General features: G+C 39.9%; 1 protein-coding gene across 1 annotated transcript in view; it reads left to right on the top strand.

Annotated features, from left to right (window-relative positions):
- Positions 1 to 12,369, top strand: part of EPB41L4B (erythrocyte membrane protein band 4.1 like 4B) — a 186,642-nt gene that overhangs the window by 155,427 nt on the left and 18,846 nt on the right. Inside the window, exon 22 of the mRNA XM_086740445.1 lies at positions 132 to 209. Coding sequence (XP_086596571.1) covers positions 132 to 209 — 78 coding nt within the window. The remainder of the gene's footprint in view (positions 1 to 131; positions 210 to 12,369) is intronic.

Raw genomic sequence — 12,369 nt, 5'->3', positions numbered from 1 at the left:
TGTGAAATTTGAAATCCATTTGTCAATCTATGCTTTATGGAATTTAAAAAAAACCCCACAAAACTTAACAGAATTATAGGAAATAAATGTTTGGTTTTTTTTTTAATGCTGGGTTTCTTCTTTGCCTTTAGAGTTCCACAGATGCTGGAAGTACATTCGCTTTGGAGCCAGGTGACCTCCTGATGGATTTCACAGAGGCCACACCTATGGTAAATAGTTTCAGTTTGCAACCAGGAAAATGTAAACGTTTTCAATAATTTGTCTGCAGCTAAAATGAATGGGATACTATGCAGTGTGTTGGGCAGTGCACAGGAATAAAGTAAGTTTCCTTGATATTCAGTGATCCTGAGCATCTGTCAAACTTAGCTCAGCATCTCTGAAAATCAGTCCACATCAACAGATATTATGACTGAGCTTTTGAATGCAATTGTTTATTGTTGGATGACTTCTCATTTCTCTCCCCTACCTGGGTATCTTTACACCTTGCTGCACTGGTTTCACGAGCTTCTTTGTCCCTTTAATGTAAGATTCCTAATGTCAACATGGATTTGCTTTCGGGAGTTGTCTGGAAATTTCCTCCTTCTCCCCACAAGTTTTGCTCAGACCTCACCCAATAGCCAATCCAAAGATGTGTACCTGCACTTTCATGTTTCATTAGCAGAGTATTTTGCTTCACTTTAAGGCAAAAGAGTCTATAATACATTGATTATTATTTGCTTTTTTTAGAGGTATGTTATTTGTATTTGTGCTTAAAAGTCAAGGAGAGATACTGGTCCCACTGAAGTCAAAATGCCTCTTGACTTCAGTGATCTCAGGCTTTCACCTCATATTCCTAGCAGATTACTTGAAGGATCACACTGTCATCCTTAACTTTCTCCAGTCATCCTGCATTGCAAATAGCTCTAATGCTAGATTGTTCCTCTGCTGTCCAAAGGCATTTTTACTGTCTTCTAGAAACCCTGTTTAAAGCATATAAAAAGCATGACAGGGGCAGCACTACATTTTTGCCATAAACATTTTTTGTATTAAACTACTTCTATTCTGGGCATTGCTTTCCCTACATGGTTAGGTCCTTGTTTACAGTATTGGATGGGTGCCATGGGGATCTGCGTTTTGCTTCAGAGACAGTATGGTACCAGTCTGTAAAGAACTACTTGTGTCCTGTTACCACTGGATCAGAGATGTAGCTTCCCCTGCAAGTCTGGTGAAGTGAAAGCTTATCCCTTCTAGGCCCCTTCCTGCTTGCAGAAGAGATGTGACTATTCAGCCATAGCTTTTTGGCTTCAGAGGTACATTGAGGTGGGGACAGGGTGTACTATGCCTAGAGACTTGCTCCTGTGGATGAGAAGACAGGTTTGATGCAGGGAACTGGGCAGGATCTAGGGAGCAGATGATATTGTCACTGATATACTGCAGTTTGGGAATGGACAGCAGCCCTAGAAGGATAGAGAGATCTGCTTAGCTGTTCTCTCTCATGCAGTTTCGAGCCTGTAGGACTGTTTCTTCACAGAGTCCTTGAGGGCACTTAATGGTCCTTCTGTAACTTCAAGAGGTTCAATAAGAACGTTTTTCACCTACTATCAAAGTGCTATTGGCACCTACCTTATTTCTGCTGACCCCTTCTTATCTTTGCCCTTCAACCTGGCTCAGCTGAACAGTCCTTGTGCCCCAAGACTTTTATAGCACAGATATTGAATATCTGAACTGCACCAAATTGAAATTGAAGTGACCCTCTAGTTCCTTGAGCCCCTAGGTCTCCTTGGTGGGAGAATTGTTCCAGCACTTAGCATCTGCAATGAAAATACGGTGCTTACTGCTCCTACATCCACCATAAAGGAAGGACTTGCTTTTGCACCTGAAAATACCATTTCAGACTGAGGAGTGTCTATGGAAATGAGAAGGTTTACCTGGAAGCTCCTTGAAGTGCTGGATGATGAAACTATCACATTCCAGAAAGTGACAGGAAGAGATGTATTTAAGCTGGCACCTCCCCCCAGCCCCTGCCCTGTACATTTCTTGGAGAAGGGGAAATTAAAAGGGAGCAAAGGAAAGAGAGAAAGAAGTGCAGCATTCCGCAGCCTTTGTCTGTAGTTTGAGTTGACAAGACACAGGCAGACTGAAACTGAAACTATCTGAAAGGAGGTTGTAGCGAGGTGGGTGTTGGTCTCTGCCAAAGTAACAACTGATAGGACAAGAGGAAATGGCCTCAAGTTGCACCAGGAGAGATTTAGATTGCATATTAGGAAAAATTTTTTCACTGGAAGGGTTATCTAGCACTGGAGCAGGCTGCCCAGGGAAGTGATTGAGTCACCATCCCTGGAGGTATTTAAGAGCTGAAGATGTGGCTCTTAAGAAAATGGTTTAGTGGAGGACTTGGCAGTGTTAGGTTAACAGTCAGACTTGATGATCTTAAGAGTCTTTTCCAACCTAAATAATTCTATGATTCTATATATGTTAGATTGTCCTTCTCTGTATTAATAACATGTTTGTGGCTAAACTGTAAGTAATTTTCCTTTGGAGTTTACTAATAGATTTCTTATCCCCCAAAAAACATGATACTATATCTTACTGTATTAATCAGAATTTTAAAAAAATGAATCATGGGGACTTTAGCAACTGACCTGCTCTAGATAACATAGGTTTGGTTTTTGTTTCCATTTAAAAGAAGTCAGCATTACACACTTTTCCCAGCTGAGGTTACAGACTTCTTTTCCCCTAAATATTTTTCCCAGTAATGCTTTCCCCTTTCCTACCCCACCATCTTCTGACATAATTTATCACACTGTATGTTCATAAACTAACCTTGCATGACTTTCTTGGTTTTAATATTTTGGAGAGCATGTACTGCACAGCATCAATCAACCCTTTTTGTTTTGTTTAACGTCTATAAAGGTCAGCTTGTTCTCTACAGAGCAGTTATTGTTTACAGACCTTTCTCTGCAGTTTCACTGGCTACAGGCTGCTCTCAACTGAAGTTTGAATGAAAAGTTTGCTCTTCAGGGGGAGAGGCTCCAAACAAAAGCAAGCTAAGGGAAATGTGTAACTGTGAGCCAGTTTGATTATTTAATAATTCTGTTGTGATAACATGTGCTGTCATTTGAGGGTCAAGATCATGTACAGCTTAGCATCGTGTTACTGTCAAGTCAATGGTAGTGTACTAGTTTTGCATGCTGTGACCTGGCTCATGGAAAGTTGCTTGTTAATTGCACCCGTTTGTTGCACGTTCAGTGACAGGTACAACATCTGAAGGGGTCATTCATGCTGCCTAATCTGGGATATTTGCCTGAGATGGTAGACTTGGAAATTCAGGTTCCTAGATGGTCAGGGGGCTTCCTGCAGAGGGGCATTCAAAACGGCTGCCTTCTCTTTGTCATCTGGACTAGAGAGAGACTAAGGCACCTAAATCGGACACCTGAAATAAACTTTTTTATCTTGTTTGCTATGTATGCTGCCAGACTTCCCCAGTTCACAAGAGAGCTGTTAATTTGAAGCAGTTTCAGACATCCTCCCTTCTCTTCTGTAACATCACTGGCAGAGAGTGATTAATAGTCACTGACTCAGTTGCAGGCTCTTCGTTGTTCAGTGTCTAATCATTGAAGCTTCTTGATGGCCTTGGGTTTCATCCATGCTTTGCTGCTGTTGCCTGTACAGTGGAAGCTTTAATACAAGCTGAGGGTTACACTTAGAAGTGGAGCTCACAAAACCAAATTAACTTGTAAAAATTGAGGGATTAGTGAACGGATTGGATTAATAGAATTCATCCAGGCTGCCGTGCAGGGATCAGAGCAGTCAAATTTGTCTACTCAGTCAGCCTGGAGGAGCTACTGTGATACAGACAAGAACCAGCTAAGCTCTCATGGTCACTTAGTCTTCAATACTTAGACTGCCAGTAACACCAGGGCAATTGTGAGGCAGACTGATTTCAGAAAATAGTTTTGCAGGAGAAATAATGCGCATCTAATAGTGCAGATTGCCTAGAAGGAAAGGTATCCTTTTGTGCTCTGCATTCCTCAAAGCATGTGGTTTATGCACGCTTCTATTCATTTTTCAAGTAAATCCTACAATTAATTGATGGCAATTCCTTACATGCTGTCCTTAAAATCACTGTATCATGTGCAGAAGAAAATCCCTGCCGCTTCATTGTGACTTTAAGCACTGTACCTGACTCGTATGTAAACAAGATTCAATCCCTCCTGCTTCTATGTTTCAGAGCTGCGGGTTTTTTTTTTTTTAAAATACAGCATTATATATGAAGAATTATAGTATTACATTATGAGCATGCTCATTGTGGTTTGTTAAAATCAGTTTTATCACAGTAGCAGGCTCTTTCTGCAACCAGTCTCTCTCTCTCTCTTGTTTCTAGCTTTTATGGAACTGGAAATCAAAGCTTGAGCTTCAAGCTATTCTGTTCCAGCTTACAATCTGTATGATTCATGAATGCAGAGCTTCCTTGTTTCATTACAGAAAGCTCAATCCTAACACCCTGAATGAATGTAACAGCTGCTATGTCCTGTTGACAAATACCTTCCCAACCAAGACAGAAAGACAAACTTCAGTTCAGTGTGCAAAATTCAGTTTCACCTAATGGAGTGGGACAAAATAAATAAGAAATAAGGGCCTTACACACAAAATATAGCTGTTCCTAAACTTGGACTAAGGTTTATAAGGCAAGATTAGGCTAGGACTAAATTATGATCACATCTGAAGAGATATCAGAGAGCACGAATTTACAGCTGACAAGTGCAAACTACGTGTTCTTATTTCACACTGTATCAAGTGAATTAATTTCTAGAGCTTCACCTGCCATCTATTGGTGGAAAATACTAAGTAGAAAACTATTTGCCTTTCCGAAACTTGAGATACATTTAAAAGGCATAAACCATTGGTATGATAGTTTAAAAATGAAAAGTAAATGGCCTTCAGTGTAAAACTAGATACTTTTATTTAGGATGAGTTGGAAAGAAATATTTTTGTTTCAGTAGTAGTATTACTAGTGTAAGCAATTCTATTCACAGAAAGTGATCTCACTGAGTATCACTGAGAAGTTGTGAATAAAGGAGAATGAGTAAAGAGTCTTCTCATTCCATTCCCATTAAATATTTGTTATATTGATTGATAAAGGAGAGCTGATGATTGGATTTTTAGTTGCTAAATTTTTATGACAGTTTTGCAAAGTTACAATAAGCCAAATGACGGAGTGGGAAGTGAGTTCAGTACTTCTTGCCTTTGTTTTGAAGATCACTGTGCAAAGCAATTTTTCAGTGGAAGACAGGCAAACATATAAAATTCTAATAGCTCCATAACCAAACCTTTTGGCACTGAATTCTAAACAAAAGCAGCTATAATGTAATTCAAAGCTAATATTTGATAAGAGCATTAGATAGCATGCATCTACCATCTAACTGGCTGGAAGTATAGATCAAGTATCTCTGCATGCCCCAGAGGTCTTTAAAACATCTCAGTCAGAAACAAATTTATAAATGCTTTATTTATAGTGAAGTGCGCACTGAAGATAAAGTAGGTCTTCCCAAAAAACTTGGGAAAGTTGTGTGATATATTTCAGAATCAGAAGCCTTCTACTTTTACATCTTCATGACAAAAAAAAAAAAAAAAAGATTTCTTAGTACAACAAGAATTGGAAGCAATAAATATGGCCTGGATTCAAAGGATTGTAAGGATCAAAAATTCTAAGCCAGCCTCTTAATTAACAATAGTTGCACATGCAGTGGCCAATTAGGAGCAAAAGAATTTGCACAAAGAAGCAGTTTGTCTGTTATATGTACAGTTTTGTGTAGAGATACTCCAAGCAGTAAGCAACATGTTAAATGTACATTTATTCCCAGTTTCAAGTTCATGCCCTTTAACTCCATATTAAACTAAGAAAAAGCAAAGAGCAGCAATTGCTAAAGCAAACGACTTTAATACGAAAGACTTGAAGCAACAGGCAATAAATCTAGTTACGTAGGAACTCAAGGAATACTTTAAATTTACTGATATTGCAAAGGAGCTTCTTTCTGCTGCAAGAAAAGGGCATCTACTAGATAAGAACACAAGCCGAAGAGGTGCACTGTAATGCTCAGTGAAACTCAGTATGAGATATTTAACTGAGGGTTTGTAGAACGTGCTCAGTGCTGCATGCAGTGCCAGGCTCCTGGGAGGACACAGGCAAGAATCAAGAAAATGCAAATTACCTGAGCATCATTTAAGTTACATAAAGCCTGCTAATAACTAGATAGGGGATTTAGCACATTTTAAAAAATAATCATGCCACTTAGGCCATGAGAATAATGGGTGAATACAGTTTATATTGGACTTTCGCACTCCCTGATAGCTGATTCTTCAAGTCTGCACACATAAAGCACTACAGATAGCACTTGCCGCTAATACGTAGGTCTGCAGGTTCAAGCACGGGGCTTTACTGGTGGACAGCAGTCTTATAAGCATCTATTGAATTACTAATATGCAAGATAACTGAGTGTCTGGGAATGCAGTCAGGCTCAGAGACTGCCTGTTGGATCTTAGTTTAGCATTCACTAAAAAATTTAAAACTATTTGGGGATTTATTCCCATTCATCCATTATAGAAGGACACATAGAGTCAGTGAAGAAACAAAATGAAAGAATGCTAAAAAATGAACTGTAAACATCAAGATTTACTTTTTATTTTGCCTCTGCTTTAAGAGATTTAAATTCATTGGTTCAATGAGTGGTTTTTTTCCCCATTATGTGTTTGCTGAGCAGAAGAACAATTCGGTGCACTCTGTAAATGTATGACAGATGATTCAACACTTCCCTATTTCTTTAACTAATTGAAAGTGAATTTTACAAGAAATAAAAAGATCCACCATGTGAAATACATTGCTGATTTTGCACCAGTGGACACTGTGATAAATTGGATGCAATGTGTACATGAGCAAGAAAAGGTACCAAAAAGAGGGGAGGAAGGTATTAAGTGGAAAAAAAGTGCAGACGTGATGCTGCGTTGCGCCTACTTTGTATCTTCAAATTCACTGCTTTAAAATACTGAATTACTCACTGGCTAACTTTTTATAAAACTTGAGATGAAGATAAGGTTGGAAAGTCAGAAGGTAGTTTGGATCAAGAGGAAGTGAGCTTTTACCTGGAGAAGTGACAAAATCTGCCACATACAACTACTTTTTGTCATCTCTGTACATTTTAAGATGCTGTCTTAACTGTCTCTGGCATTCCATGTGCCTGCCCCATGCCTGGAGAAATTATGAAATGATCTGGTTTCTGCCAGATCATGCAAGCAGAGCTGGTCCTGGAACTTAAAACTTTGGCTGGAATCCATAGCAGGCCTGCGATGTGGTGGGAGCTCATTTGAGAAGACATTTACACCAGAAGACTTGTGGGTCGTCTACCACCTGTGTGCCTGCAGGGTGATACAGTCAGGAAAATAGCTTAGATAAGCGCTAGTGCTCTGTAACTAAAGTCTCAGAGACTGTTGCCCTGTGGTGGGATGTTTGCTGTGCCTGTATGGTGGGTGGTTTGATGGCCATTTACAGACTTGCCTATGAAGCTGGAGGATTGAGGTTGTGGTGTCACAGCTGTACACGCAAGCCTTTCTGTAGATGGGTGCTGAATGATTTCATCTGTCCCAGCCTCCTTAGTGTGGCTGTGGCAGGAGCTGGATCAGCTCATTGATCCAGTTGAACAGTAACTCTACCAACAAAATAATTTAACTTTAAGTCAAATCATCTATTTCGTGGATGCTTCTCCTGAGGGCTGTGGGAGTTATAAAGTACATTTGCAAGCAGTGTAGTTTTTGGAGTACTATTCCAAATGAGACCACTGTGGCTGTTGAAGTAACTTCAAATTGAAGTTTGATCAATTTATGAGAGTGAGTCTAGGAAGTGCTTGAGAGCAACAACAGTGTCTTGAGGCCAATCGACAGGCAGGATCCTAGGGAGATTGCTCCCTAACGATGCAGAGCATCTTGGTAGAACACTGGAACAGGTTCCCAGAGAGGTGGTGGATGCCCCATCCCTGGAAACATTCAAGGCCAGGTTGGATGAGGCTCTGAGCAACCTGATCTGGCTGGAGATGTCCCTGCTTCTTGCAGGGGGATTGGACTAGATGACCTTTAAAGGTCCCTTCCAACCCAAACTATTCTATGATCTGAAGCTACCAAACACCATAGACAGGGCAGTGCAAGACTGTCTGTGTGCTGCTCTTTTTGTGTAATTACTGCAATAACCATTTTTAGTCCAAAGATTTCCTAAGTGCCTCTGAAGCAATATAGATTGCCACCACTTCTGCAGTGGTTAGGAAAGTCAGAAAACTTGATGATCATAACATTATTGTAGCTTAAAAAAGAAGAAGAAGAAGAAGAAGAAAACACTACCAGCAACCTCTTTCTCCTGCCTCCTCATCAAAAACATGATCGTTCCATGTAACAACTTTCTCTTTTGCTTGAAATCAACATCAGAATAAGTGAAGGGGATCAAGTAAATGCAAGCAAACAGATTTTAAACTGTCTGATATCTACCTCCTGCTGCAAGCTGAGAAGGCAAATCTTTAACAAATCTTTTAGAACCTGCATATTGTTGTAAATCAGGTCTGATATGTTCAATCATACTTTTGCTCAATGTCTTTTTTTAAATTGCAGATTATTGCTTTACTTTTAAAGTGAATGTGTTTCATGTCCTTAGCAGCAGTAAACAGGTGTAGCATCTGCCTAAGAAAAATAAAAGTGAACAATAGATAGACAGGGATTTTCAGACATAGATTATCAGGTTTTGGATGCACTGGCTAAGTCTCCTTTTCCACTCTACAGTAATCCTTGTAACAGAAAAATGTTCAGCTTCTGTGCAAAAGCCTACATGAAACTAGGTATATATTTTAAAGTTTACTGTCAATGAGACAAGTATAGTGATGAAGCTATTATGTCTCAAAGTCTTTTGATAATGCCATATTATTCACCTTTCCTTTGGCCTGAGAAGTACGTCATTCCTTTTGTCTCAGCAGCTGTGAAGTTCATAATCTCTTTTCCTCGCTGTGATTAGTGACAATTGCATTTAGACTTCAGTGAGTAACTATTGTGTGTTTGTTTTCTTTCCAACCCACTAATGAATTGATATATGTGTAATTCTAATTCACATTTTTCCAGTGCGGTAGCAAGTGTGATGCTAACTACTTGGCTGTTCTGTAGAATTTCAATTGAATGCCTCCAAGCTCGCACAGAAAATGGAAACATCTGCTTTCCGAGCTGTTTTTTGACTGGCTGGGTGACTCAACTTGTAAAACCAGCAAAAAGAGCAACTTTCTTTTTATTTGCCACTCAAATGAATAATGATAACTAATAGGAAATCTTTTCTTCTTCTTTGATTAAAGTAAAATCTAGTTGTCTACATTGTCTTTCAAAAGTCTGCATTTTGGAAAACATCCTGAAAAAATTGTCACAAAGTGGTGAGAAGGGTAGACAGAAGGCCAGTTTGAAATATTTTTGTTTTAGCAGTTTACAAAATGATGAGATAAAACCTTTTTTTTTTTTTTTTTAAGTATAGAAACAATTGAATCAGCACCATTTCTTTTGTGGCACGTTCAATTTGAATGAATGGGCATTTTCTGATGAGAATTCCTAAGCAGTTCCAGTAGCAGTCTCTTCTGATGAGCCACCCTCAGTACCTAAGTGATCATCGACTTTCTCTTGTGGCCCATCTACAGATCTGTCCTCTGCTTTTTACTGTTATTCTCAACTGTGGGAAAATCCCCTACTGAGGCATATTATCTATTTAATTAGTTGTACTCTGTCTATTAGCAAGCAAAAACAAAACAGAGACCCAGTCATTGGCTTGTGAGATTTACTTCAGGACAGACCTTTTGCTTTGACTTTGTGCAGAATATAGCGGAAGTCTTACAACTCAGAGTGGCAATAGTGGAAATAACCACTAAGTTGAACTGATAAGCTGAAATTTGCATAAATCTCAGCATGTGTGTGACAGTTCCACAGTTTCTGTGCCTTGTCCCAAATATTGTAGATCATAGAGGAAAATTATGATTTAATCATGGAAAGAAGAAAACAGGAGTTGCTTAATTCCAACTAATCAACTGTTGGGTAACTGGATTAAAAACCACTGAACTCAGTAAAAAGGGTCCTCTTCTGTTCATTACCCCTTGTATCACTCTGAAAAACAAAATGCTGAACTGTTTTGGGCTGAGGAAGAAAACTTCTACAGAGGTAGATGTCCTTTACATGATGACCAGAAAACAGTTCTTGCATACTCCTTAGAGTTATTCCTTGGAACTTGGCCACAAAACCATTACTGTGGAAGAACTGTGGATTTATGGCTTGCTTTATAGTATGACATTAATCTCACATTCAGCCACCCAAGACTGAACCCCGCTTCTTGGACGAATAGCCAGTGAGGTCAGGAAAGTGAATCTCTACAAAACGAATTTAGCAAGTTAATGTCATTTATTGTTCCTCTGCCAAAAAAAAATGAAAAAATGGCTAGAGTCTTGCAAGTGCTCTGATGCTATGGAATATCACCTGTCCACTTTGGTAAAGTGCCAGATATTACCAAGATGGATTTTGATGAAAGAGCTGCCCATGTCATCTGGCCCACACACCAAGCCATGTGCTCATGCTCTGCTGAGAACCCTGTTGGCAGTGTTGGAGATGGCAAATTGTGCGCCAAGTACAGTGGGCTTCTGACCACCTGCATTTGTGCACAATTTGGCACTCATCTCATGCTGCATCCTAGTTGAGCAAACTGTCAAAATCAATAACCATGAAGCTCAAGTGCTTGTGTCCAGATAGAGTCCATGTGTTTCCACCAGGGGCTGAGATGCCCAGACATCAAACAAAGCTTGCTCACTTCAAAATGTCTGCGGTCAGCACAGCCCATGCTTGTGTGTGTGCCTCTAAGATGATTTTGTCCTTCAGATTTCTCCTTTCTGCTAGCAGTTTGGAAAAAGGGTTGAAGAAACTATGCTTTCTCCTTTCTCCCTCACCAAGAACAGGCGCACTGAGGCAGTGTGGGTAAAGGCTTTTCTTCACATCTACACTGTGGTTGCAATGGGCGTATTCCTGCACCAAGAACAGTTAGATCCCAGCAGGCATAGGATTACAAAAAAAAAACACAACAAAAAAAAACCCCAACAACAAAACCAAAAACAAACAAACAACCCCAACCCCCCCCAAAAAAGAAACCAACAACAAATCAGAATGAACTCCCCCAAGAAAATAGAGTGTCCTGAGGTTTAGCCTTTAGCTATCCCAGAGCTGTTGGGGAGAAAGTTAAAATTAATCACTGTAAGCCCTCTCATTGTTTCCCAGTTACGAAGTTGACAGGTCCAGTTTCTGCTCCTCTTACATTTTATAAAGACTTCAGGGTTTTTCTGAATCAAAAGAGTTAACGATAATCTTCCCAGGAACCATAACATCAGCAGAGGTTGCCAGACAACGGTGTGTTTTGGCCTCCTCCATCACCACATGGTGCTGGGAAGGGGCCTTGGAGGCAGTGGTGCTGGAAACATGCCTCACAGGAAATCCCCACCTCCCAGTTTAGCTCTCCTGCGTGCTCCTGCTGGGATGGGCAAGAAGTCACTAACTGGGGACCAGGATCTGCCTGTGACATTTGATTCACAATATATTTCTTCCCCGAAGAAATGCCACAAGCAGACCTCCAGGGAGAGGACTGTCATTGTTTGGCCTCTCTCCCATTTCCCTTTTCCCGTTCACTGCAGCATTATAATCGTCTTCATTTGCTTTCACGGAGATGTCTTTAATAATGGATCCCCTGGGTCCTTTGTCCAATAAACAAATTATGGGGAAGCAGAGCTCTGCTCAAATGATAGAGGAGCCTTCTGGCATTGAAACTGCTGTCATTCCTGGGCCAAACAGAAGAGTTCTGTACTTTTCCTCTCGGTCCAAGGGAGAAATTTCTGCTATAATTAAGGATGGATGAGAGTGAGCTATGTGCTAATAGCCCTAATCGATTGAGATTATCCCTTGGCTGGGACTAATCTCTTTAGCTATGGAACATGCCTCAGTACTGGGAGACTGGCTTTTAAGGTAGCATCCCAATTTGTTCTTGAAAAGATAGAAATAAGCTGAGAAAAGGAAAAATACATTTATTTTGATGCTGGATTGCTTTAATGAGGGACTCAACAGACACAGAGACATCTGATGTTTTTCATGGCACTGAATTGGCAAAGTACTACAATTATGGAAGTTTCTGAATCTGTAAATGTATATGCCTAATGAGCTGTTGAGTTTGAATGCAACAAGATCTTACTTGCAGTCAAGGCAGAATCTTCTATATATAACATTTATTACTAAAGATTTAGTAGATGTGGGATTGAATTTGTTCATGCACAAATCTTAAACCAAGCAAAACATTGT

The sequence above is a fragment of the Chlamydotis macqueenii genome, chromosome 2 (assembly GCF_036417535.1).
Source record: "Chlamydotis macqueenii isolate bChlMac1 chromosome 2, bChlMac1.mat, whole genome shotgun sequence".
Classification (NCBI taxonomy): Eukaryota; Metazoa; Chordata; class Aves; order Otidiformes; family Otididae; genus Chlamydotis; species Chlamydotis macqueenii.
This window is presented reverse-complemented; position numbering and strand designations above follow the sequence as displayed.